The sequence below is a fragment of the Podarcis cretensis genome (assembly GCF_951804945.1).
Source record: "Podarcis cretensis genome assembly, chromosome: 1".
NCBI lineage: Eukaryota > Metazoa > Chordata > Lepidosauria > Squamata > Lacertidae > Podarcis > Podarcis cretensis.
This window is the reverse complement of record NC_137170.1, coordinates 16467115-16494494: the sequence shown is the minus strand read 5'-3', so window position 1 is coordinate 16494494 and position 27380 is coordinate 16467115. Positions and strand designations below refer to the sequence as shown.

At 44.6% G+C, this 27380-nt stretch overlaps 1 protein-coding gene across 2 annotated transcripts in view; it reads left to right on the top strand.

Annotated features, from left to right (window-relative positions):
* The window catches only part of RCOR1 (REST corepressor 1), a 149524-nt gene that overhangs the window by 111243 nt on the left and 10901 nt on the right, over positions 1–27380 (top strand). Inside the window, exons 7-10 of one of the 2 annotated variants that reach the window (XM_079951910.1) lie at positions 5014–5092; positions 19823–20020; positions 23770–23847; positions 26317–26374. In XM_079951910.1, the coding sequence (XP_079808036.1) occupies positions 5014–5092; positions 19823–20020; positions 23770–23847; positions 26317–26374 (413 nt within the window). Of the gene's footprint in view, positions 1–5013; positions 5093–19807; positions 20021–23769; positions 23848–26316; positions 26375–27380 lie in introns of both variants that reach the window. The other variant, XM_079951909.1, reaches the window with a different exon arrangement.

Genomic DNA, 27380 nt, shown 5'->3' with positions numbered 1-27380 from the left:
TAGAAAAAGGGGGGAAAGGGGGGGGGGAGTCAGAAAAACTCGCAAGACATTTCGTCTTGCGAAGCAAGCCCATAGGGAAATTTGTTTTGCAAAGCGCCTGCAAAACGGAAAACCCTTTCGTCTAGCGGGTTTTTCGTCTTGCGGGGCACCACTGTATACAAAATAGTGATCTGTTTTTATTACTATTATTATTATCATTATTATTATTATTATTATTAACTGGGGAGGGTTTATTTAAAGTCATTATTAGGCACCTTGTTACTTCAGTGTGGGATTGGTTAAAGATCTAAAGGAATCTCTTAGGGCTGTGAGTGCTTGCAAGATCTTACATTCGTTTTCCCACCTGGCCTGGGAGGGCAGGGCCCGGACTGACTCCAGCTACAAAAGCTGAAGCTGCTGGGCAGATCCTTGGGCCGTAGTATTGTTTAAGGTGTTTTGTTGCAGAGGTGTGTGTTGTTGTTGCTGCTGTTACTTTTATGTATCTTTATTTTGGATCTTAGGATTTGTGTGGAAATTGTTTGATTTGGCTGTGTGACTTTTATGTTTTGTTTATTGCTTATGACTACTTCTGTTATGTTTGTAGCCATGTAATTTTTCACATGTTGCAAGTCACCATGCAAGTTTTAACTTTAGAAAGGCGGCATACAAATAAAATGATTGATTGGTTTTCCCCAACGCCATTATGCTGCCTGTTCCATGACAATCAATATTGTTCCAGTTTGATGTCCGTTGTTTATTCTTTTGTTATTGACAAGAATGCGTTTTCACTCACCCAGGAATTAAAACAAACACGTACACAGATTGCAGAGCATATGCTGTTTTGTGCCTGGCAGGGAAAAATCTGTCACCTGTGGTTCCTTCCTTCCTTTTTTAAAAAAAAGAAAAGAAAGATACCATATGATTTAGCAAACAAGAAAATCTGTGTGCAGCCCCATTTGGGCTGCAACCCTATATTCACTTACCTGGGAGTAAGGCCCATTGAACTCAGTGGGAATTGCTTCTGGAAAAGGCAGTTTCCATACTGGGAATAATCAGGAAAAGAATTGAAAATAAAACTGCCGGTATCATAATGCTGTTGTACAAATCTATGGTGCAACTGGAGTATTGTGTACAGTTCCGGTCTCCTCGCCTGGCAAAGGATATTGCAGAGTTGGAAAAGGGCTACCAAAATGATCAGGGAAATGGAGCAACTCCCTCACAAAGAAAAGTTGCAACCTTTCAGACTTTTTAGTTTAGAGGAAACATGATAGAAGTTTGTAAAATAATGCACGGCATGGTTAAACGTAAAGGACCCCTGGATTCTTAGAGTCCAGTCAAAGGCGACTCTGGGGTCGTGGCGCTCATCTCACTTTCAGGCCGAGGGAGCCAGCGTTTGTCCACAGACAGTTTTCCGGGTCATGTGGCCAGCATGACTAAGCCGCTTCTGGCACAACGGAACACCGTGACGAAAACCAGAGCACACGGAAATGCCGTTTACCTTCCCGCCAGAGCGGTACCTATTTATTTAAAGGTTTTGACCTTTAAAGCCCTTCACGGCCTAGGACCCTTGTATCTACGGGACCGCCTCTCCCGGCCTTGCGGAGGACCTTAAGGTCCATAAATAGCAACACCCTAGAGCAGTGTTTCCCAACCTTGGGTCGCCAGCTGATTTTGGACTACAAATCCCATCCTCCGTAGCTAGCAAAACCAGTGGTCAGGAATGATGGGAATTGTAGTCCGAAAACAGCTGGAGACCCAAGGTTGGGAAACACTGCCCTAGAGGTCCCGGGCCCTAAGGAGGTCAGATTAGCCTCAACCAGAGCCAGGGCCTTTTCAACTCTGGCTCCGGCCTGGTGGAACGCTCTTGTCTCATGAGACCAGGGCCCTGCAGGATCGGATTTCTTTCCACAGGGCCTGTAAGACAAGAGTTGTTCGGCCTAGCCTTTGGTTTGAAATCAACTTGATCCCCTTCCCCTCTTTCCTCTTTCCTTTCTCCCTCTGTAATGGAACTCCTATTTAGGGACTACCCTGGCTTTTTTCTGGCCCATGTAGGACCAGTCTGGATAGTTGGCCTTGGTGAAGATTAGATGTTTTCACCCCCAAAAAGTTTTTGATTTGAGTTTCTACTGAAATGAGGCTGCATCTTAATGTTGTATTTTATTCTTGTTTTTAAGTTGTATTTTGATCAATTGTTTTTATATCTGGTGTTAGCCGCCCTGAGCCCAGTCTTGGCTGGGGAGGGGGGGGGGTATAAATAAAATTTATTTTTTTTTAAAAAATTATTTATTTATTTATTATTATCATCATCATCTCCTTGCACTGGTGTGCTTTTGAACTGCTAGGATGTCAGGAGCTGGGACAGAGCAACGGCAGCTCACCCCGTTACTCGGATTCGAACCGCCGACCTTCTGATCGGCAAGCCCAAGAGGCTCAGTGGTTTAGACCACAGCACATGGTATGCCCAGAATTAAATTTAAGATTTTAACTGATGCAAAGGATAGAGGGGGGTTTGCCCTGCCGGACTTAAGACTTTATTATGAATCAGCAGCTTTCTGCTGGTTGAAACACTGGCTACTTCTTGAGAACACTGACATTTTGGACCTGGAAGGGTATGACAATAGTTTTGGTTGGCATGCATACTTATGGTACGACAAGGTAAAGGTGTATAAAAGTTTTAAAAACCATATTGTAAGGAAAGCATTGTATAACGTTTGGATTAGATACAAAGATTTGCTGGAAAGTAAAACCCCTAGGTGGGTGTCACCAATGGAAGCTAGGGAAGTAAAAAAGCTTAATATGGATTCTAAATGGCCAAAATATCATGAGATTTTAGAATATGATGGCGAAAGGGTGAAACTTCAGAGTTATGAGAAACTAAAGCCTAAGGTTCGAGATTGGTTGCATTACCATCAGATAAATGAGACATTTAAACAGGACAGGAAAATAGGATTTCAGAAAGAGAAGTCAAAATTAGAAACAGAACTGTTGGAATCCAATACTAAGAACTTATCAAAAATGTATAACTTGTTGCTAAAATGGAATACACAGGATGAAACGGTGAAATCAGCTATGATTAAATGGGCACAAGATATCGGTCATGATATTATGTTTGCTGACTGGGAACAGTTATGGACCACCGGTATTAAATTTACTGCATGTAATGCATTAAGAGAAAATATTATGAAAATGATCTACCGATGGTACATGACCCCAGTCAAGCTTGCAAAAATTTATCATTTGCCTAATAATAAGTGTTGGAAATGTAATGAGACTGAAGGCACTTTCTACCACCTCTGGTGGACCTGCCCAAAGGTTAAAGCTTTCTGGGAAATGATCTATAATGAAATTAAGAAGGTCCTTAAGTGGACTTTTCCTAAGAAACCAGAGGCTTTCCTTTTGGGCATGGTGGGCCAAGTGGTGTCAAGGAAGGATAGGACTTTCTTTATGTATGCCACTACAGCAGCAAGAATTCTACTGGCAAAGTATTGGAAGACGCAAGAACTACCTACTCTGGAAGAATGGCAAACAAAGGTGATTGACTTTATGGGACTCGCCGAGATGACGGGCAGAATCCGGGACCAGGGGAAAGAGACAGTGGAAGAGGACTGGAAGAACTTCAAAATATATCTTAAAAATAATTGCAAAATTGAGGAATGTTAGGATGTCAGGGGGTAAGAAGTAAAGAATTGCAGCAGTAAACAAAAATACTTAAGAAATTTTTATGAAAGGGAACTAAGATAATGGACTCAAGGGTTGCTAAAGAATTATTAAACAAGGATGCAGGGATGGGGAGGTATGGGGAAGTCAAAGAAAGAAGGGTAAGAACCGATGAGTATGATGTGATACTGTTTTACATTGTTCTTTATTATATGTGTGGAAATTAATAAAAATTATTATAAAAAATAAAAATAAAAAAAAACAAAAAAAAAACATGGTATGGAGGAAGTGGATAGAGAAAGGTTTCTCTCATAACACTGGAACTCACGGGCATCCGATGGCTAAGCTCTGCCCGCACAGTTGAAGGAAGCAATGCTTCTGAATACCAGTTGAATACTGTTGTTCTTGTGTATCATGTCCTGCTCCTTAGTTTCCCACAGGCATCGGGTTGGCCACTGTGAGAATAGGATGCTGGAATACGTGAGCCATTGGCTTGATCCAGCAGGCTGTTTTCATGTTCTCGTGCATAGGATCCTCTGCCAGTTGGTTTGCTCCAGCTGGGCTTGGGCTAACATGGGGTTGTCACCAACACTGCACACACAGAGTTCCATGGGATCCTCCCCTTCTTATCTTTTCCCATGTGCTCTTAGACTTTGCCTGGAATGTGCATCAACCTTCTTGGGTTGATTTTGCAGAGGGCTGATGGGGGAGAGGTGGGAAAGATTCTGTTGTTCAAACAGAAGTGTGCTGCACTATTGGAGCAGCAATGATGGATTTGACCCATGAATTTTTTTAAAAAACAAACAAACAAACGCAAAGGGTTCAGGGTTATTTTTTATGTATTTATCGCTCCCCTTCCAAAAAGACATAATATGAAACTGCCGTGGCAGCTTACAAAGCAAATAATCCCAAACCATAATATATAATGATTTAAAACAAATAAAAGGAAACCGATAGCTTAAAAGAAACTACTTGCTTCTAAGGTTTGGAAACTTGGTGTCAGGTATAAGTAATCGCAAGTGCTGTAGACCTTTCAGTGAAGTGACTTTTGTTATAGTTCTTCTAACATGTAATGGATTGGTAGCTCGCACGCAAAAAAAGCCTGTGTTTGCTTCAGTAGTTCTTGTGAGATGGTCTCTTAAAATATAAGAATGACCTGTCTCTCTAAATACAGGTCACATTAATACTTATTTAGGTGATAGTGTGATTGTTTCCTTAGTTTGAGCATCTCCCCTGGATGTTCCTTATAAGATTCTTGCATTCTCTTTTTGATTATATTTTGTTGTATTAGAACCTGCACACTGTCTTTTTTTAAAGTGATCTGTCTGGTGTTTACAGAAAATTAATGTGGCACTTTCTTCCTCTTTTGTTTTCTAGCGAGGATGAAATAGAAGAAGCAAATGGAACTAACCCTATCGATATCGAGGTTGAACAAAACAAGGAGAACAAAAAAGAGGTATTTCTCCTAATAATGCTTTAGTACATTTAAGGTAGGGAGGGGAGAAATAGCCTGTGGATTTGCTTAAAACAATGCTAGGTAGTTTATTTGTGGTTTTTTCATCTAGGTGTTGTTTTTTTAAAGTAAGGATTCAGTTCTAAGTGCCTTAGCTTATGTGGGAGGTAATATAAAAACACAGGTTAGTTACAAGTCTGTTCTAGAAGTTTGTTCCTCTGATCCTTTTAGCCTCAATTTTTGCTTGCTGTTATTAACTCGGCTCACCTCTCTATCCTAAGTCACGTTTAGCCCTTCACATGTTGCTGAACTGCAACTCCCAACATCCTTGACTGTTGGTCATGTTTGCTGTGGCTGATGGTATTTGTAGTTCAGGAATGTCTGGGAGTTTCACAGCTTCCCCTCCCGCTCCCCGACCGAGAAAAGCCCTTTATTTTATCTGTTCTTAATCTTTCGATATTCAGCTTCACTAGGATGTCCAGGACTTCTAGCGTGATGAGAGAGGTGAAGAAAGCCTTCCCCAGTGCTTTTTTCCTTTAAAAAAACCAACATTTAGGAGTACTCTCATTTTGACTCAAGAAAATCACCATTTTATAGTTCAAATTGGGGAAAAAAAGACAGTAAATGGGCAAAAATACAAAGAACATGCATTACCTCACATTACACAACTGACAGCTCACAGTAACTTCCACATTGGCATGTGGTTGTGTGCACTAACGTCTTCCTACTAATTTTGAAATACTTCCCTTCAATGAGGCCAAACATTCATCAGAAAAACACCACACATCCACATTCCACACTGCTTCACACATTAAACGCTTGCTTCTGTTGGAAACTCAGGAGACACTGGGAAAGGAAATGAGGCCGCCATTGGGGGTGGTAACAACGAAACTGACCAATCACCATGCTAGATTCCAATTCCTACTTCACACATTAAACGCTCTCTTCCGTCTGAGACTCAGGAAACACAGTGACAGGAAATGAGGCCGCCATCGGGGGTAACAACGGAACTGACAGTTCACCGTGCTAGAGAAGAAACAAAACTTTTAAATTTTTTTGTTTCTTCTCCCGTTAGATTCACAAAATGTTTAGGGGTATGTGTCCCCCCAGAAATAAAGCACTGGTCTTCCCCCATGCCATGCATACCATCTGTGTTGTCATGTGCGTAATCAAGGACACGTAGCAGCTAGAACTGCAATCTGAAACTTGAGCCCAAACCATGTTAGAACATCTATGTCCAGTACAACTTTCTTTGAGTGTTCAGGATTCTAGCTTGTGAGTTGGGAGATTCATGGGAAGGAATGCTTTCCTCAGTGAATCGGGCTGGTCCATCTTGGTTTATCCAGCTAAATGCCACCTGCCGGCCACTGGACTCCCTCGTTCTTGCTCCTCACCACCAGGCAGACACACAGCAAAAACAGGAAGATTCTCACGCCCCTTGTGGACCTCCCTTTTATGGTTGGTGGGCTATAAATGTTTGATAGACCACCTAGGTGCACGGCTTTGCCACATATATAGCTGTCTTGTCGGGGAGTGTTGGTGATGCTAAATTTTAAGAAGCGCTTTGAGCTTCTGATCCCCTTTATCACTGCTTATCTCAGGAATTTGTCACACTTGGAACGTAGTACTTTTGTACCTTATGCTCATACAATCTATTAAGTCACTTTTGTGGTTAATCAGACTCAGGATTATGTAGAATAAGCAATTACGTTAAAGCTGCGAAAGAATAGACAGCAGCAATGCGATGGGCAGGCGTCCAGTTCACCCTTTCGCCAGGCTGCATTAAATATAAAATTTTAAAACATCTGAGTGTATAACAATGTTTTAATACCAAAATTCCCTGGAGGAGTTTGGAAGAGGGGAGATTATATATTCCTTCTCTTTAAATTGTAGCACAGCAGCCTAAGACAGCTGTTTTTTAAAAAATGCTTCCTTGGCCCAGTAAAACATCACTGCTCTTGGCAACCGGATGGCACAAAACGATCATCTTATTTGCTCGAACTGGAGCAGGGCTGGATGGAAAACCAAATCGTGACACATCCCTTAACGTCTTGGGGGCAAACATCATTCTGCAAACTCCAAGACTGCCACATCGTACGTGGCTGCTATCTTGATTAGTGCCAAAGGCACCTGTCAACAATACATTCAGCATTGAAGATGATGGGAATTAAATCATCAGCTGGAAGCCCATAGCTAAATTGTACGTTAGGAGTGCGTGTGGCAAACTAATCTACTGTTCAGAGGAAGCTCTGCAACTGGGAACTTGGCATCATTGCTTTAATCTGGATGCCATCTTTACTGAATTATTTCATTCAGCACCTTCTCACCCTGTTTTCAAACTTCATCTGCTTGTCATGAGGATCAGAGACATCTGTAAATTGGGGTTACATTGGAGCAGGCAGTGGTCATTGTCCAGCACTGACGTTCTTGCTTTATCTCAACCTCATAATGGCTTTGAGAGGCCAGCGTGATTACTAAATTATTAAGACAAGTGTCTGTAAAGATGAATATCCGCGGCAATCCTTTGCCCACCCACGGTTGTACTGGTTGCATTTGAACTGTTTTTCTTGCACCATGAATGAAATTTTCTGACCTTGTCTAATAGTAGGCTCCATGCAGAGTTTTGTCTTGGTGCATGGTCACAACACATGGGTCATTGGATTCCTCCATGGTGCAATTGATAATAATGACCCTATGGTGGAAGTAACTAATTGGACAAATCCACTGTCAAGGAAACAGTCCTCAACCTTCAACTACTAGAGGTCTCCCCCTTAAAGAACAGTTCCTTAGTTGTAGTAGGGCAGATTAAACACTTCTTCACTGTTGAGACAGTAACCGCACAGATGACACTTAATCTGCGTTGCATACAACAATGTACTTCCTGCAATCTGGTGCAGCTGCTGGTAGATTATCCAATTTCCGCCATATTGTTTGTTTGTTTTGATTTATTTTTTTAAAACCAATCTTCCACCCAATTGGCAGCCCAGAGCAGCACGCAGTATAATTAAAACCCATCAACACAAACTGATTCACGACACCATTAATATCTTAAAAACTCAGCCTTCCAAAACTACAGTTGAACACGCACGAAGATTTGGGCAACTAGGTTCCCCAAAGGCTAGTTGAATAAATAAGCCTTTAGCTGGCACCTGAAGCCCAGCAATGAAAGGAACTGTTGTACTTCCTCAGGGAGGGCGTTCTAAAGTCTGAGGGCCACCACTGAGAAGGCCACGTGAGCACCACCACAAGCAGAGCGCCTTGCAGTGGTTGCAACCCACGCTAGACACACTGTTCTGTTAGTGGTCTGGGGGCTTGCAAGGGACATAACCATGTGAGTCATTATACCTGTGTGAGTGAAAGCTTGCACACATTACTGGGAACGGCATGCAAGCAGCCAAAGGACAAAGGCGGCAACCACATTTTTGTGCATAACGTGCATTGCTGTGGGTCATGAAGCAATGTGCCAGTGTGGCATTGTGCAGGGATGAGGAAGCTTCTTTGTGTCGGGTGGGGTGAGGAAGCTCATCTCAGCAGGAGGGGGAGCCACCCTGGCTTCTTCTCCAGCCGGACTCATCTCTGCCTCTTGGCCTCCTTTCCAGCCTCTGCTTCTGCCTCCGTGTCCGGACTGCTCTCTGCCAAAGACTCTCCCAGCTCACTAAATCCTGTTGCCTCTTCAGCTTATAACACCTCCTCCTCCCCAGTCTTCTCCTTCAGACCACCACGAATCCCCAGGCTCTCAGGCTTTTTCCCTTGGGGGTTCCCCAGCCGGTGCCTCCCACCACTCCTCTGCATCCATGACACATGGTTGGGAAAGACTCTGAGACATCGGGGAGCTGTATCTGATCAATGTCAGCAGTACTAAGCTAGACAAAGAAATGATCTAACTTCCTTTGCCAGACTTGGCCTGGGGTTAGACCCAGGCTTAAATCCCCACTTTGTCGTGCAACTTGTGGGTGACCTTGAATCAATTAATACCTCTCAGTATAACAGACCCCCGCTCAGGTGTGTTGTGAAGAGGAAAGTGGATTGGGAGAACCGTTTTCACTTCCTGGAGCTCCTTGGAGGAAACGTAGACTATAAATATAATGTAATGCATAAATCAGCAGACCGTTGCATGGACTGTCTTTCAAATGTTGAATTCTGGAAGCAGGTATGTTTCCCGTGCCCTTGTGTTCCTTTTTGACAGAACCCCTTTCATAATTTTTGCAATCATTTTTTTTTAATTCTTAAGTGACAGATGGATGAATTTATCCAATAACACCTAATGAAGTGCTGCTGGAGGGAGCTCCCACTTTGGGAGTTTACTGTGACATTGAGTGATAATTAAGCACAAATTTAATGCAGTTTAAATTCTGTTAAAATTGCCTGCCTGCCAAATCCCCAATCCAGGAAGCTTGAGGTGTGTATTGTGTTTCTGAGGTGATGAGCAGCTCTTTGATGTTAGTACCGCAAGTGCCGTCACAGGTCTTTGAATAAGCTCTTTCCACCCTACCCCTTCACAATATTAGCATTCGTAATCCAAATCTTTCAGACCAGGGTCAGGAACAACCTGACCCCAAAGCAGAGGTCCAGAAGACATAAACAAATTATGGGATAACCAGCCTCATATAACCAACATGCTTAAGTCTAATGAACGTATGAAGGGGTTAAAACCATAGAGTAAGATGTCCTGCTAGGCTTAGCTCTCTTTGGAAGAGACTAGATAATCAAGGCATTGTTCTTCCCCGGTCTATCTGAGAAGCTCAGTGTATGAAGAGGCTAAGGTGGCTAAACTTAGCTGCATGGCTCTAACATGCCTCTCCTTAGTTCCTGTACCAATAATTTAGGAACTTTTACCACTGTAACTAACCAAGTTTTGCTGCCCGTGCAATTTTTCTGAATGCTGTATGAATCTGATCTTTGGAGAGTTTGTAAGTAAACTATTTTAAACTTACCAAAGGTGCGGTCTTTTTTCTATACTGGGGAAGGGGCAAATTTTAGATCTCATAAGGGCATATTTTAAAGGTCTGACAGCCTATATTTTCCATGCTTTACTTTTCTGCATGTTTTGTTATCTTAAATCTTTGCTGGGGTTCTCTCACCAAAGACAACTTGTCCCAAACCTGGATTTTGGCATCCAGGGAATTCTCCTTTCTAAAAATGCCTATTTTTTCCCTTGAACCAACATTTGAAAGCACGCAAATTTCACTTGCCAATCTGAACTTGTAGGACTTTTTCTCTCCTGAAACCCTGGTCAGTGCAGGGAATGCTGGGCTCAATGAACCAATGGTGTGACTTATGTAAAAGCAGATGGGTGTGGTTTGCAAGACCAATAAAAATATCCCACTCTCGCTTTTTTGCTTTTTTTTTAATTGGCATTGTTTTCTGGCACTACCAAGGCCACAACTGTCTCTTTGTTGGATGGATGTTTTAGGATCGGTGTATAATTAGCTAAAAGTTTTGAAATCCCTTTGACAGGCTTTGCTTATGACAAATGTTGGCTTTGGCTGTGCTTCCCCCTCACCCCCCAAAGCCTTTTATTGCCACTGGCTCCCCGCTGCAAAGCCAAGAACGGTGGACGTAGCCGTGCATGCTGACAGTCAAAGTTAATTTGTGTCTGCTGTGCTTTCCAAAAGGAAGCAGATGGCTGCAATGTTTGAGTTCAGGTCCCCTTTGCAGCCAAGCAGTGTGCGTTGGATTACACACCCTTGTTTATCACGCTGTAGTAGAGCTAATCTCTGCCGCCGTTCCCTCCCTTGTACTCACCTCACCCCTCCAGAATTGCCAACGCGCATCCAGTCGCTCTGCGGGCACAAGGACAAGCTGCCTCTTAAGAATACATAAGAGTATTGTGTGCTTGTGTGTGCGCGCGCGTGTGTGTGCATTGCATACGTGTGTGCATTCTTCGGGTCTGGGAAGGAAAACCAGGTGTTTGGCAGCAGACACTGTTCTTGGTGCCTCGGTCACTGCCCAGCAGCTGCAGTGCATTGTGGGGTGGGGTACAATGAGAGAACTACTAGTCACAATGGCTGTGCGCTCTCTCTATTGCCACAGTCGTTGGGCACCTGTCTTGAGAGACAATGGAGTCCGCCTCCAGGGGTGAAGTCAAACCGCTGTGGTAGCAGCACTGAAGTGGTCTCCCTAGGATGCAAGCCTGGAGAGTGTGTATGGAGGTCCCGGGCTGGCCAGATAGCAAGGCCCCCTCCTCAGCCTTGCTGATGTGGTCCAAAGGAAAGCAGAGAATTACGTTTGGCACTAGCTGGGCTGCAGGAGTAGCAGGAAGGAGGCTTACAAGGCGCCATCCAACCGTCTTAGGGACTCCACTCCAGATTTGTGTAAGATTTACTCCAGGGGTCAGCCAGGTTTACCGGCCATGGGCTGGAGATCACTCCCATGGAGATTGTCCGTGGGCCGGACTGACGCAGCACGACGCCTGAAATCGCTTCTGCACGTGCCCAGATGTTGAAAATTGTGTCTGCGCCGAAGCGAATTTCAGCATCTGCACAGATGCAATTTCTGGTATCTGTGCATGTGCAGACGTGATTTCCGGCGCGCTCGGTGAGTCCCCGCACCACGCTGTACCATTTTAGTGCAGCGCATGGAGGATTTGCCAAGTGGGTGGCTCAGTTCAGGGGCAGCTTGGGGGCCGGTAAAACGGTCTTCGTGGGCCACATCTGGCCCATGGGCCACACGTTGCCGACCCCTGGTTTACTCCTTAGCCTTTTCTTCTCCCGAAGATATCCTGCAAGGCAGTAGAGGTTTAGAACCAGAGTTTTCCTCTTCTGTATTTGTTTGCAGCAAGAGGGACTCTCTTGACTCTTCTCCCACCTGCTGCCTTTTCTCTGGCATCTCTCTCTTCCACAGACCCCCCCTTACTCCCCCCCACCTTCAAATTGCCCCCTCCACTACTGTTTTGACCTGTTTGACAGAGACCTGGTGAAGAACCATAGAAGTGTAGAGTTGGAAGAGGACACCCCCCCAAGGTTCATCTGTCCCACCCCACCACCCCAGTGCAGGGCAGTAGTGCCCCTGGGTGCATTTGAGTGTTTATACTCCTTTCCTCATTCTCAGCGCTGCAGAGGACCACTGCAAAATTGGATAAGATATGGGGGCTTAGTTGTCCCATTTCTTCTCCTGGGATTAAATCCTAGAACATGCCTTTAAAATGGAGGCACTATTAAGGTCTGCTGAAGGGCGGGAAAACCCTTTCAGTCTGAGGAACAGATCTCTTATACCTAACTTTCCAGGGACGGCATGCCAGGGTGGGTGGCATCAGAGGCAAAGGTGGGCAGATTATTAGATACCACTGTTACTTGAAAAATAAATGCACCAGCCTTGTAAAAGTGAGGGGTCTTTTTTGCCCCCCATCACATCATTTAGGCAAGCAGGAGGCACCATCATAGTTCAAGGACACATTCCAGCCAGGCCAAAGTAGTTGAGAATGGCACAGAGCAAACTCGGTCTGCAATGTGTCTTCGGAAGGATTCCAAGGGCCAGATGGAAACCTAGAGGGCCACAATCTGCCCACAGCCTCGAGATTCCCTATCCCTGGCCTTCTAGATTATTGAGCTGCAGGGACTCTTAGTGAGGGATAATTGCATTGGTTCTACCTGGGTTAACTGCCAAGGTGACCACCTTGAATAGAGCAAAGATGGAAGTTGTCAGTCAGAACTGGCAGCACAGAGTTAATCAGCCTGCATATCTGTAGTCCCTCGGCTGATGCAATCCAAAATTATCCTGCGAGATTAATCTAATCTGTGAGAGGACGTACATCTCTCCCCATTCTCCCTTCACTTGTCATATTTTTCTGGAAATGACATGGTCAGGTTTCTCTTCTCCCTCCTCCCCTCCCTCCCTATTTAATTAAAAACTGGATGAACTCGGAGTACGCCGCTTTATCATTTGGTTAAATGGTATTAAAAATTAATATGAGAGTGGAAGAAATTATATAAGGGTCCTCCGCACAATGTACGTGTCACAATTGGTTTTCTTAAAGCTTGTTAACAAAGTGAAATCTCTGCCCCTTTACCCTCGTTGCTTGTGTATTCCTTTAATCCTTTGATCAGCAAATCCCATTGTTCCTTTTTTAAAAAAAAAAAAAATAAAGTCCCTGCTTCATCCTTCAGATGTTCTGTGGAGCAGTGAAAAAAAAAATTAAATATAATTTATTTCTTCTGCTGCTGTAAACAGAAGCTCAGGCTGAATAGCGCTCTTATCCAGCCCTTGGGAGTCTCTTCAAGCCAAACCTTTTTACACCCTCCTCAAGTGCTTTTGCCTGACTAGAACCTGCCCTGGAAGACAACCACAGCGCCTAGGACTTGCTGATCAGAAGGTCGGCGGTTCGAATCCCCGCAACGGGGTGAGCTCCCATTGTTCAGTCCCAGCTCCTGCCCACCTAGCAGTTCGAGAGCACAAAAGTGCAAGTAGATAAATAGGTACCGCTCTGGCGGGAAGGTAAATGGCGTTTCCGTGCGCTGCTCTGGTTCGCCAGAAGCGGCTTAGTCATGCTGGTCACATGCTGGAAGCTGTACGCTGGCTCCCTCGGCCAATAAAGTGAGATGAGCGCCGCAACCCCAGAGTCGGTCACGACTGGACCTAACGGTCAGGGGTCCCTTTACCTTTATGGAGAATGGAAAAACGTAACGGTTGGGGTGTGGAAACCTCCTGACGTTTGCGTGGCTAGGTTGTGGCCTACAGTACCAAAATTAGAACCATTGCCCCGCTCACTTTTGCCTCTGGTCCCGCCCATCTGTGGCATGCGACCCCTGGGAGGTCACCTAAGGTGGAATGTGGCCCTTGGTGGGAAAAGGTTCCACACACCCCACACACATTAAGGGATTGTTAGCTGCGCCGCGTGTTCCAAAATGCTTACCCTAAAATGTGTCGATGGTGGTGTCTCTGCTGGATGGTGCCACTGCCCACAGATGTTGACTTGTGCTTGCCGGCCATTATTTGTTGTGGCCTATCTCTGTTCCCTTGAGCCCCCTGGCACACAGAGAGCGCTTGGGAAGACCCATGGGGTCACAGTGTCCCAATTGCGCTGGAATGTGTGGAAGCAAAGGAGCAGAAATGGCCTTCTCCCCAAACATAGTGCAAATCATCATCATGTTATTTGTAGGCCGCCTTTCCATAGCTAAAACCATGCTCAAGGCATCTAACAACAGTTATTTACATAATTGCAAACACAGCAACAACAACTTTATTATTTATATGCCACGCATCTGACTCAGTTTTCCCAGCCACTTTGGGTGGCTCCCAACAGAATATTTACGCGGCCTTGTTTTCTGTCTCTAGTTCAGAAGTGAACAATCTGTGCCCATGGTTATCTGTGTGAAGAAGTATTTTTCAACTTTGAATGTAAATTGTAGGGTGTGCTCCTCCATCACAGTGTTTGGGGGGGAGGGGCCTATTATTTTACTTTTATTAATTTGTTGAAGAAGCTGTATGCTGCCCTCCTGGTGCAAAGGCGCCGCTCGGGGTTGCTTGCATTTAAAACGGACAATTTCATTGAACAAAAAAACCTCATCAATATGAAACAATCAGCCAAGGAGACAAGATCAGCAGTAGAAACCAAGCATAAGAACATTAGCTCCCCGCATATGAACAAAAGCCTGCCGGAACAAAGGAATCATTAATAGCTGACGAACAACTGCGAGGGAGGGGGGCTGAGATCCAGAGGCACACAAACTGCAGAGGCCCCCCTTCCAATTGCTTCTCTGTCAGCATCTCTGAAGTACCCCACACTAACGCCCCCTTCCTTTCCTTGTTAGTGATCACGAAACTTGGGTCATGATGCCCAGACTGGCATAACCATCATTTAAAGCCAGCCAAAGTTTGCTTTCAAAGCAGAGATTGAAAATCAAGATAAAACTGGTTTCAATCTCTGGCTTGCAAGCCAAGGGTGACTAGAGGGAACAATTGCTGCACATTGTGGTAAAAGCATAGTTATGACTACGCAGAAAAAGAGGAGGGGGGAGAAAGGGGAACAGAGGCAGAGATGCAAACGAAGCTATGGGATGCTCTTGGTTTGAACCACAAGCATGGGAATAATGTGCTGCTATTCTGGTGCATGTGACTGTTGCCCTCTGTGATAGCTATTTCACTCAGCTCTGGCTAATGCAGATCACAGCTGTCAGCCTACACAGCCTCCTCCCTATCTGAGGAGGCACCAGCCATCATAGGTGCTTAGCTGCCTGACCATTGGAGCATCTAGTTCAGTATTGTCTACACTGACTGGTAGCAGCTCTCCGAGATAACCTGGAGATGGGACACTCAACCCCTTTGCTGCACCCCATCCTTAGAACAAGGTGTGTTGCCTGCTCAGGGAAGGTTTATTCCAGGGGTCGGCAAGGTTTACCTCACCTGGGCCGGTTCACTCCAGCAGAGATCCCTCCGTGGGTCGGATCATGCGCCTGATTTCTGGTGTCTGCATCTGCGGGTGGCTCGGTTCAGGGGCGGCTCGTGGGCTGGTTAAATGACCCCCGTGGGCTGCTTGTGGCCCATGCTTAGGTTGCCGACACCTGGTTTATTCCCTCAGACTAGGAGAGAGCAGCACGACTACTTGATACCTAAAGGTAAAGGGGGACCTCTGACCTTAGGTCCAGTCGCGAACGACTCTGGGGTTGCAGCGCTCATCTCGCTTTATTGGCCGAGGGAGCCGGCATACAGCTTCCGGGTCATGTGGCCAGCATGACTAAGCCGCTTCTGGCGAACCAGAGCAGTGCACGGAAACGCCCTCTACCTCCCCGCCGGAGCGGTACCTATTTATCTACTTGCACTTTGACGTGCTTTTGAACTGCTAGGTGGGCAGGAGCTGGGACCGAACAATGGGAGCTCACCCCGTCGCGGGGATTCGAACTGCCAACCTTCCGATCAGCAAGTCGTAGGCTCTGTGGTTTAGACCACAGCGCCACCCGCATCCCTTACTTCATACCTAGCAGTCTTCAAATAAGGAAAGAAAGAAGTAATGGTGGTAGCACAAATATTTTAGAAAACCCTTTCACATTCTGCTGTGTATACTTCCTTATCCGTAAGAAACTGGGAGAGAAGCAAAACAATGAGTTTTTTAGAGAGAGAAATCTGTACTGGAGCTGCAAGCAAATCCAAGTGCTTTGAAACGCAAAACAATATTCCAGATTCATGTTTTGAAAATGCATTCTTTCTGTTGCCTACCTTGTCCCCAGAAGACCTTTTATTTTCTTTTGCAGGGCAGATTCCATACCCATGCAAAAATCCTTATCTTAGTGCTTTGTGGTACTGCATATAAAAATGAATGAGCTTTAAGGATTAGTCTGCAATCATCTGACCCCTCATGTTTTGTCTTAAATTAGTTTCTGCTTCTTCCCCTCTGGCTGACACACAGGAAATTACATCTCAAACTTAAACTTTACTCTTCTCTCTCTCTCTCTCCCACCCACTCAACAAGCTAGGTCTTCTTTTATTTCTGGCAAAGAATTAAAGTGACATATTGGTGGCCTAGCTTTGGAAAGAGTGGCGTGGAAATCGTTGTGTAGCTTTGAGTGACACACTTGGAAAGTGCTGAGGGGAGCAGGGACAGGATTCTTTTCCTCCAGCTGGTAAAACCAGTAGCAACCAGAATTCTATAAGGGTATTTATTTTACAAATACCTTTGGGGCTGAACCCTCACAAGGCAGCTTCCAACAAAGCAAAGACTTAGCCCAGGCAATCTGCCGGAGATGAGTTGCTGTCCTCATTAGGCCTGACGCTCCTTGTGTGCATCCTGTTTTTGCTAATAAAGAGTGAACTCCAACTTGCTAGTGTGATTTGCTGTCAGTGAGGGAAGGAGGGGAAAACAGATCACCTGGCCCTAATGGAAGAACTGACTGAGCACTGCCTTGGATACAAGCCAATATTAAATGCATAACACAACATCCATACAATAACAAAAATTTAAACAGTTGTATAAATTACAGTTCATAATAATGAACAATACAATGCATGATAACAGGTAATACATGATACATACTAAACATAATGAATACATACTAGGAAGCCGTGTCAAGTTAATCACAACTTTGTCCCAGCAATAAATTCCACAACTCAACCCCTGTAAAGTAGTCTCATAACTTGTTATTACCCACTTACCTTGCTTGCAACTGTAAAATACAATGCATATCTTTTTTTTTAATTGCAAATTTATTAAAGAAAGAAAAAATAGAGAGAAAATGCACACAAGGGGGTGGTGGTGGTGGAACCAAACAACTACAACAACAGAACAAAACCCAGATCATCTATTCACATTAACAATAACACTCAGCATCTATGCATCCATCTTAATTTACACATACAGATCAATATATGCCATCCAAATGTCCAAGGGCATTAAGGTCTTCAGATCATTACATAATAGATGGTATTTATTCCTCCAGGCTTAAGTGTAAGTCACTTCGTCACCATAAGGACTCACACATTCCATTTTTGTTGTCTTCTTGTTAGTCCCCATACTACAGGGGAATAATTTAAAAGTACACGAACACCCACAAATATGAAGGATTTTTCCAATACAGGATTAATACAGATAGCAACTTCAGCGCAAAAATAAATATTTTGCTGCACTGGCCCACATTATATGCCTCAACGAGGCATTTCCTACATTGCACTTTCATCCTATATCTGAGCTTGACAGCACCTTCTTGTAGAGATGTCATGGAGTCCAGCTTACCTGAAACTCCCAATTTTTAAATCAAAAGAAACTTTCTGTCTAGATTCCAAAGCAATCTTCCATTGTTCGGGTCGTATTGTACATTCTAATTCCCTGTTCCACTGTTCCCTAAATAATGCAAATACATCTTCCTGGAAAATCTGAGATGCAGTAGCATATCTACATGTTATTGTTAATGATGCCAGCCTCGTTCTGACAGATGCAGTGCAAGCATGGTTAACAGCACTGGGGTCACCATTGTATGTATGTCAAGCAGTCCCAGAGTTCCAATTTGTTACCTGTAAGAACCATGTCAGCCTTCGTGGTGGCTGCAGTAGTGCTGTGATGGTTGTTCCTCCCAGGGAGTCCACATTTCCCCCACAATGCTGGGGGCTGGTCTGCTAATCCCAAACAATTTGCAAGGCAAGATTGTCCATACATCTGAACCGCTCTCTGCCATAGCATCTTCCTGCTCACTGAACCCTGTTACCTCTTCAGCTTCCTACACCTCCTCCTCCCAGTCTTCTCCTTCTGACCACTCATTGTCGTCCTACCACCAGTCCCCTGGCTCTGAGTCTTCTTCCCCTAGGGGTTCCCCGGCCGGTTCCTCTTAACACTCCTCTCCATCCAGCCAGTCTATAACTTCAGGGCATAAAAATACAGCGGACTCTCGGGCTGCGAACGTGATTCATGAGGGAAGCACATTCACAACCCGCAGAATCCGCACCCGCAGCGGCCTGTCTGTGCACGCGCGGGTCGTAATTCGGCGCTTATGCTCAAAGCGCCATTTAGCGCTTCTGTGCGTGTGCAACTGCCGAAACCCAGAAGTAACCCGTTCCGGTATTTCCGGGTTTGGCACAGTGCGCAGCCCGAAATTGCGCAACCCGAGGTATGACACTACAACATAAAAAAAACACAAAACATATAATAAAGTGAACAGTCCTCTCTCCCACAACACATTTAAGGATATCAGATGTTAATCAGCCCGATGTTTTGCCTGGCATCTAAATGTATGCAGTGAAGGCACCAGGCGAACTTCCCTGGGGAGAGCATTCCACAAATGGGGAGCTACCCCAGGGAAGACCCGTTTTTGTATCACCACCCTTCAGACCTCTCATGGAGGAGGCACACAAAGAAGGGCCTCAGAGGATGATCTCAGGGTCTGGGTCGGTTCATACGGAGAGAGGCACTCCTTGAGGTATTGACTAGACAGGTCAATTTGGTCAGACTGTGTAAGGGAGCTTCCTATGTTTCTAGCCTCTCCCCTTACACATATGGGACTATCACATGGCGTCGCTGGTCTATACAAGCTGGTCCCTGCATGTGGGGCCAGTTAGGGCTGGGCGATATATCTATACATTTTCCAAAACGGGTTTAAAGTTCATATCATGATACTGGTTTCATAATTTTTAACCTGGTGATATATCGCGAATCACGATGTGTTTGTGTGTGCACTATGCAAAAATCACAATGTGAGAAAAACTGCAAAGCCAGACAATGCCTCCACATAGCTCCATCCTTATTTGAGACATTGTGGGACACGGGTGGCACTGTGGTCTAAACCACTGAGCCTCTTGGGTTTGCCGATCAGAAGGTTGGGGGTTTGAATCCCCATGATCCTCCTGGCAACCTAGCAGTTTGAAAGCATGCCAAAAAGTGCAAGTGGATAAATAGGTACCTCTCCGGCAGAAAGCTAAACTGCCTTTCCATGCGCTGCTCTGGTTTCAGTGTTCCATTGTGCCAGAAGCGGCTTAGTCGTGCTGGCCACATGACCTGGAAAAACTGTCTGCGGACAAATGCCAGCTCCCTTGGCCTGAAAGCGAGATGAGCGCCGCAACCCCAGAGTGGTCTGCGACTGGACTTAACTGTCAGGGGTCCTTTACCTTTCTTTTTTATTCTGCGATGGTGGTATATCACAAAGTTGAAAACCAGATATCACCCAGCCCTAGCGCCAGTAATGTGGCAGCTGCCCTGATCAGCCACCACAATCAGACAAATTACAGGTTCATAGGCCTCTTAAACAGTTGTATGTGTGGATTATGGTTTGAAGTGAATTATCCCGGCTTAACGTATGGCAGATTTCTACTTTGCAGGTTCCCCTGGTGGAAACAGTTCCTCAGGTGAAGAAGGAAAAGCACAGTACCCAGGCAGCTAAGAACAGAGCCAAGAGGAAACCTCCCAAAGGAATGTTCCTTTCTCAAGAAGATGTGGAGGCAGTCTCCGCCAACGCGACAGCTGCTACCACCTTGCTGAGGCAACTGGATATGGAATTGGTCTCCATCAAACGGCAGGTACGAGCGCTTTCCCTGCGACAAATCAAGGCTTATTTTTAATCATCCCATACATATTTTAAGAAAGGAGCTGCCATCGGTCTCAATTTTGTGCCTCCCCGGAGGATTCATAGCTCGGACGAAATGTTTTGCATCGGGATGAGACTTGATTAACAAGCTGTCAGCTGAGCAGCATGTTTCAGAATGGAATTATTTCATCTTGGCTTTCTATTTACAGTGCAGCAAGGTACAATGTGCGGTTTGCCAGCTTCCTGTTTCTTCCCCCAAGATGCTACTATAGACTTCTATAAACCACAGTTTCTGTACTCTTTTTTATACTCTGGCGGGGTTTTTTGGGGTTTTTTTTCGTTTGGAGAACATTTTTGTACTGGCCAACTATTTTTTTAAAAAAACTTTTTTTTTGCATACTCGGTGACTTGATTTCCTTCCCAACTTCAACTTTTACTCATATAGCAATCTTCCATACTCTCAAATCCAGGAATACAACTAGGATAGCACTTGTTTTTCCTGCCCATACCATTCCTATACAATAGATATTTCTCTACCCCCCCCCCCAAAATAAAAAATTACAGCTAGTCTGAACTGTGTGACAGATTTGGCCTAGTTGATGCCGTACTGCAAATCTTCAAGGTTCCGATGTTAAATCGGTTTCCCCCCCAATTTTAAGAAAGAAAATTGTTATAATATAACTGATATAACCCAGTAGCTCAGTTGGTTGGAGCGTGGTGCTGAGAATGCCAATGTTGCAGGTTCAGTTCCCTGCATCGCATGAGGTTGGGCCAGATGATCCAACTCATGATTTTATGATCGCAACCCCTGGGCAACTCGCTCCCCAAATATGCTTTGTCTTAAAAGGATTGTTCCGTTCTTTCAAGTGCCACATGTATTCACCCCACGTATTTAAAGCACTATGATTCCATTTTGAATAGTCATGGCTTCTTCCCCCAAAGAATTCTGGGAGCTGTAGTTTGTGGTGCTGGGAGTTACTAGGAGACTCCCCTGTTTGCCCCCTAGAGCTATACTTTACAGAGTGGCTTAACAATCAAGTCCCTCTTCACAGGGAACTTGGGAAACTGTAGCTCTGGGAGAGGAGTAGGGGTCTCCCAGCAGCTGTCAGCACCCTTGACAAACTACAACTCCCAAGATTCTTTGGGGGAAGACATTGAGTGTATGAAGTAGTATGAAACCACTTTATGGTGTGAATGTGGCCCAGGCCTCCTCTAATAGCTGGTGTGAACTGTTGCCAAGGGAGATGTAAGCTCCTCCCAGACTTTTCCTAGTATGTACTGATTGGTCCATGGTGCAGAATTCCAATTGCCTTTCTCCCAATCAGTGCAATAGAAGAGGCTGTGTGTTGATTGGTTTCGCTCATGATTAACTGAGCAGCATTCGTATTTTTTAAAGGGCAAGTTTCTCTCACTTTCTAAATTAATAATAATAATAATAATAATAATAATAATAATAATAATGCAGAAGCATGTTTCTTCATATAGACACTTGTAGCCTTGTTCCCTTTTCTCTTGAACCAATTATCAATTGTCCGATTTGGATGATTTATGCCTGTTGCACCACTCTTAATTACTCTTAATTATTTAATTAATAAAAATTTAGGGGCTATACTTTGGCCAAGCATACAGTTCCATCATAACAGAAATTAGAGGCCAGAGCATCAAATACTTTATGCCCTTTATGAATATGAACAAAAGCTTCAATCCTATGCGTGCTTATCCGTGAGTAAATACACTTGAACCTGTGAGTAAACATGCACAGAATTGCACTGGAAGTTAATGCAACCTTTTTTGTTTGGCCGCATTCTACATTTGCTTATACCAATCACTTAATGGCACTTTGGTTCCATGCGCAGATAAGTGGGATAAACCCCTCACCCCAAACAAATAGAAATCAAGTAAAGCAAATACTCCCTTTTCCTAATTAATTTTACTACGTTTATATCTTGCATTACACCGGCTTTTATTTTCCCTGCACTGGCTACAGCTATAAAAGGGTTGAAGTGAGAAAAATGAACCCCGGTGCTTAATGGAATCTCTTGAAAAGCTGAACAAAATATTTATAGGCTCCGCATGGATTATGAATGCCTCACGAAGGAATGGGGAATGAAGGATAGGAGTTGAAAACTTGGCAGGTGCGGCCTTGCCAACACTGAACCCACCAAAGGGAGAAATGGCACCAACTGAAAATTCCCGCTGACCTTACTTTTGCCCATTGTACATTAATAATAATAATAATTTATACCCGCCCTCCCCGGCCAGAGCTGGCTCAGGGCAGCTAACACCAGTAAAATTACAATAAAAACATAATGGGGGGGGGGGAAACCTAATTTAAAATACAGGTTAAAATGCAATTTAAAATGCAGCCTCATTTTAAAAGTAGCCCATAGATCAAAACCGTGAGGGGAGGGAAACAGAAGGGTCAGACTGAGTCCAAACCAAAGTCCAGGTGGAACAGCTTTGCCTTGCAGGCCCTGCGGAAAGATGTCAAGTCCCGCAGGGCCCTAGTCTCTTGTGACAGAGCGTTCCACCAAGTCGGGGCCAGTCCTGAAAAGGCCCTGGCCCTAGTTGAGACCAATCTTACCACCTTGCGACTTGGGACCTCCAAAGTGTTGTCATTTGTGGACTTTAAGGTCCTCCGCGGGGCATACCAGGAGAGGCGGTCCCGTGCTGATGCTTTTGTCCCCCATCAAGACCAGGGACCTCTTGTTGGGACTCCCAACTCCCTTAATTCCCAGCTATTGAACAGGTTGCCTAGAGGGGATGGGAACTTGGAATCCAACAGTATGTAGAGAGCCACGGGTTCCCCACCCCGAATTAAGAGGAGCATGGCAGCCAGTGAGCAAAATGCACAGAGGTGCCATGCCACAGGTTTAAGAGCATAAGAAGAGCATTGCTGTTGGGTCAGACCTGGGGATTTCCCTCTCCTATAGTTGCTTCTCAGCAGCTGAATTGCTAGATTCTTTGAGGTGGTAGCTGGATAGATAGATGGGGAGAAGCAAAAGGGAGGCCTGGGTGTTTCTGTATGATTTCCTTCTGGTATCTGATTCCAGGATCTCTTTAATGTTTCCCTACAGTCTACTGAAACTGACAGTCTCAGTAGAGCTCCAAGGCAAGGCTTCTGTGTTCTATAATCTGGTTGTTGTTGTTGTTGTTGTTTTTAGTTTTTAAAAAACCAAGTTGTTTTCTCTTGCTGTGTTATTGTTGGGTTTTTTTAAAGGCGGGATAGGTAAGTACTGTCTTGCTTTTAAATGTGAGCATTAAACTGTTACCAGCTGCCTCTCGGCGTAAAAGGTCTTTGAGGGCAAACGCTCTCTGTAATTCAAAGGCCAGGCGTACTTTCCCAGTTATTTCCTACTGAGACCCGTGGCCTGCAAACCGTCTCCGAGATCCTCTTGACCTGCGCCTCTGAAACTTAACAATTCCCTTAGATTTTGTGCGTGTGTAAAGAAGCCCTGGAAAAGGGTATTTTCTTTTAGATCTTGTGCAGGCTTGCCTCTTAAATTAGTTAAAAGTTCTCATTTCTTCCCTGGAGTCCTTTGGCTCTGAAGCAAAGCTGCGGTCCTCAAAGCAGCGCTGACCAGAAAAAAAAGAGAAAGGTAGGAAGTTTTAGAGAAAGGAGAAAGTGTTTCAGAAAATTGCAGATCAGAGTTTGGCAGGGGTTTCTCCACCCCACCCAGTCTGAAGGAAGTGGTGTTTTATTCTGTTATCTCTATTGACAGACGAAGCTTTTCTTTTCAGATTCAGAATATCAAGCAAACAAACAGCGCTCTGAAAGAGAAACTTGAAGGAGGAGTCGAACAATATCGGCTGCCAGAGGTAACTTTATGTCCTAGTGGAATTTGAACCAAAGGAGGGGGGTGGGTGAGATGGCAATTATGCTGAAAGTCTGTTGGTTTCATGTGCACTGACTGGTGATAAATTCATATGAGTTCTCATTTTGATGTGTCTTTACCAAATTCACACTTCCTGAACCAGCAGGCAGATTGAAACACAGGTTTCCTTTCAAATTCACCTCCAAACTTTGGAATGCAAGTCGGCAACAACAACAACAACAACAAAAATGCATACAAATATTATATATATATTAGAGGAAATTGCCACACTCATCTTGGCTCTGGTCTTACCTACTCCCGCCCTGCAAGCTAACAGGAGAGAGAATGCAGGGCTTCCATAGGAAAAAAATAGGTTCTGTACCTTTCTAGCAATGCAGGAATAAGCCTTGGGGCTCACATGCTCTCCCTTCTCACTCCTCCTCCCGGTGCAGCCATGCAGAAGAGATTAGGAGCATCTATGTGCACTTCTGCGTAACCAGAGTTGTGGTCTATGTCTGGACTCTGAGCACCACTTGCTGGGAATTGCAGGCTGTTCATCTCAGGTTCCCCTTGCAGGCTTTTGCCCAGGCATCGCTGGTTAGTCATTGTAAGAACTAGATGGCCCACTGGCTTTGATCCAACAGACTCATCTTACATTCCCGTGAACTATGGTTAGCTTAAACTATGGTTTGTTCAAACACGTTGGGATCAAACCATGTCACGATCCTGGCGCCAGATTGAATGGAGAAGCCCCCCCCCCGTGAGTATAGCCAGCTCCCAGCTCCCCCTCTAGACTTTCTCATATGAGACGAGGAGTTCAGGGTTGTTGCGGTTTTTTTAATGATTTTATAGGTTGTGTGGCTTTGTTTCTGAATCTGATCCTTCTACATGGTTTTGTATGCATTGTGGTATTTTATACGTTGTGACTTGCAGTTATTTTGATTCATCATAGCTTAGTAGTTATTTACAGGTAGGTAGGTAGCCGTGTTGGTCTGCCGTAGTCGAAACAAAATAAAAAAAATTCCTTCCGGTAGCACCTTAAGAGACCAACTAAGTTTGTTATTAGTATGAGCTTTTGTGTGCATGCACTGTATATCTGAAGAAGTGTGCATGCACACGAAAGCTCATACCAGTAACAAACTTAAAGGTAAAGGTAAAGGTACCCCTGCCCGTATGGGCCAGTCTTGACAGACTCTGGGGTTGTGCGCCCATCTCACTTAAGAGGCCAGGGGCCAGCGCTGTCCGGAGACACTTCCGGGTCACGTGGCCAGCGTGACATCGCTGCTCTGGCCAGAGCCAGAGCCAGAGCCGCACACGGAAACGCCGTTTACCTTCCCGCTGGTCCCGGAGGTGCTTTCGAACTGCTAGGTTGGCAGGCGCTGGGACCGAGCAGCGGGAGCGCACCCCGCCGCAGGGATTCGAACCGCCGACCTTTCGATCGGCAAGCCCTAGGCGCTGAGGCTTTAACCCACAGCGCCACCTGCGTCCCGGAGTAACAAACTTAGTTGGTCTCTAAGGTGCTACTGGAAGGAATTTTTAAAAAATTATTTATTGCAATTGTTAAGAGTGAACTTCTGTGTAATTACTACCCGTTAATGTTTTGAGAGTTGATTTTATTGTCTACTGTTATATTCTAATAGAATATACTTGGTTTGATACAAGTCTTTCCATTTCAAAGTTCCGTTTTATTATTACTTTCTGTAGTGGATCAGATTATTAAAATGCATGTGTTCTTTGTTGCACATTTCATTGTTGTATACCGCCTTGTGTATAGTAACATACACAAAGGTGGTATACAAATTAAAAGTGAAATGAAATGTGAGGTCAGGGAGTGGAGCCAGGCTAGCAGGCATAACTGAGAGCCTGGCATTGAAGCTCAAGTGAGTAACCATGGACCAGTCACAAGCTCTTGGCTGAACCACTTCACAGGGTTCTTGTGAGGATGAAAGGCAGGGTTGAATCACGTCTGCCATCTTAAGCTCCTTGGTGGAAAGGAGGGCTATAAATAAAATTTCATAGAAGCCTAGTTTTAACATGAAGCTTGGTGTGTGAAACTCTCTTGGGGTGGTGTTTGAAGATAACTTGTTGGGGATGGCCCCCATTGCTCAATGGCAGAGCATCGACCTTGCATGGAGAAGGTCCCAGGTTCAGTGCCTGGAATCTCTGGGTTGGGCTGGGAGAGATTCCCTGAGCTTAGATCACCTGCCCACTTCACCCCCTCCTCCTTCCCTGCTGTCAGTCAGCAGTTAATTCAGATAATGAATTGCTTCTGTCGTTTGACTAAATATATTCTTTCTTTCTTTCTTACCGCTCAGAGGAATAATGGGGACTTTGTTTAACAAATGACTGTTTTCCTCCTGCAGCTCAAGCAATTTGTTCAATTTTTTTATTTGTGTACACCTGTCAGGCTCGGGGTTTGAAAGCAGATCTGTTACCTAAGTAAATGATTCCTTTTCTTTCTCGTGACACTTAGGTTACGCTGAAATGCAATGCGCGCTGGACCACCGACGAGCAGCTTCTTGCTGTACAAGGTATAGTGCCAGAAACCTATTTCTGTGCGTTGGAGGGTGGCTCTCTGTCCCCGGGGTAGTCAACGTGGAGCCCTCCAGATGTGCTGGAGAATCCCAACTCCCATCAGCCCAAGCCACCAGGATCAAAGATCAGGAAGGATGGGAGTTCTAGTTTGCCATATATAGTGGGCACCCTATTTCTTGGTGATGCGGAACTTCCACATTGATAACAAAGAATTTATCCTGTAGTGGTGCAACTTCTCCAACATTTAGGTGAGGTTTTGGGTGAATCAGTGCCAGCTTCTATAAATTAGTTTCAAAGTGAGTTCCCTTCTTTTGGCTGAGATGGGCTTAAAGGGTGGTTTAGACCATCGGGTGGGGTTTATTTCGTAACCTATATCATGCTCCAATTGGACTTGGATTGCATTGAGGGATTTTTCTATGGCCTATATATTTTGTATATAGCAGTGTCTCACATTGAATGCAACCGACCTGTAGAAAGGACTCTATGCATCGAAAACAGAGCCATTGTGTGTACCCTTGTTAACTAAAACCTTTGTTAATAAAAACATTTTTTAAAAGAAAAAGGAAATCAGAGAGAATTTATCTACTTTCCTACTTAATACTATCAAGAGGCTCCTGGTGTCATCATTGCGTGTCTTTGGGCTCTAGGCAAAAACATTCCTCTTTATACAGGCCTTTGGCCATTAGGTAACCTGTGGCCTGTTAAAGGTGTTGGGGACTGACAGTTATTATGATTGTTTTTATTATTATGCTATCTATTACTGTGCTTTTATGTTTTTCTTATGATGCCCTGCAAAATGTTTAATGTTGTACGCTGGGATCTTTCAATAAAGGGCAGTATATAAATCAAATTATTATTATTATTATTATTATTATTATTATTATTATTATTATTATTATTACTACTTACCTTAAACCATCACAGTAGTTTGGAGGGTGTCTGGTTTGCAATTTACGGTTGAGGTTGCTCTGTGATAGCTCAGCTCTGGCTCCACCCAGGTAG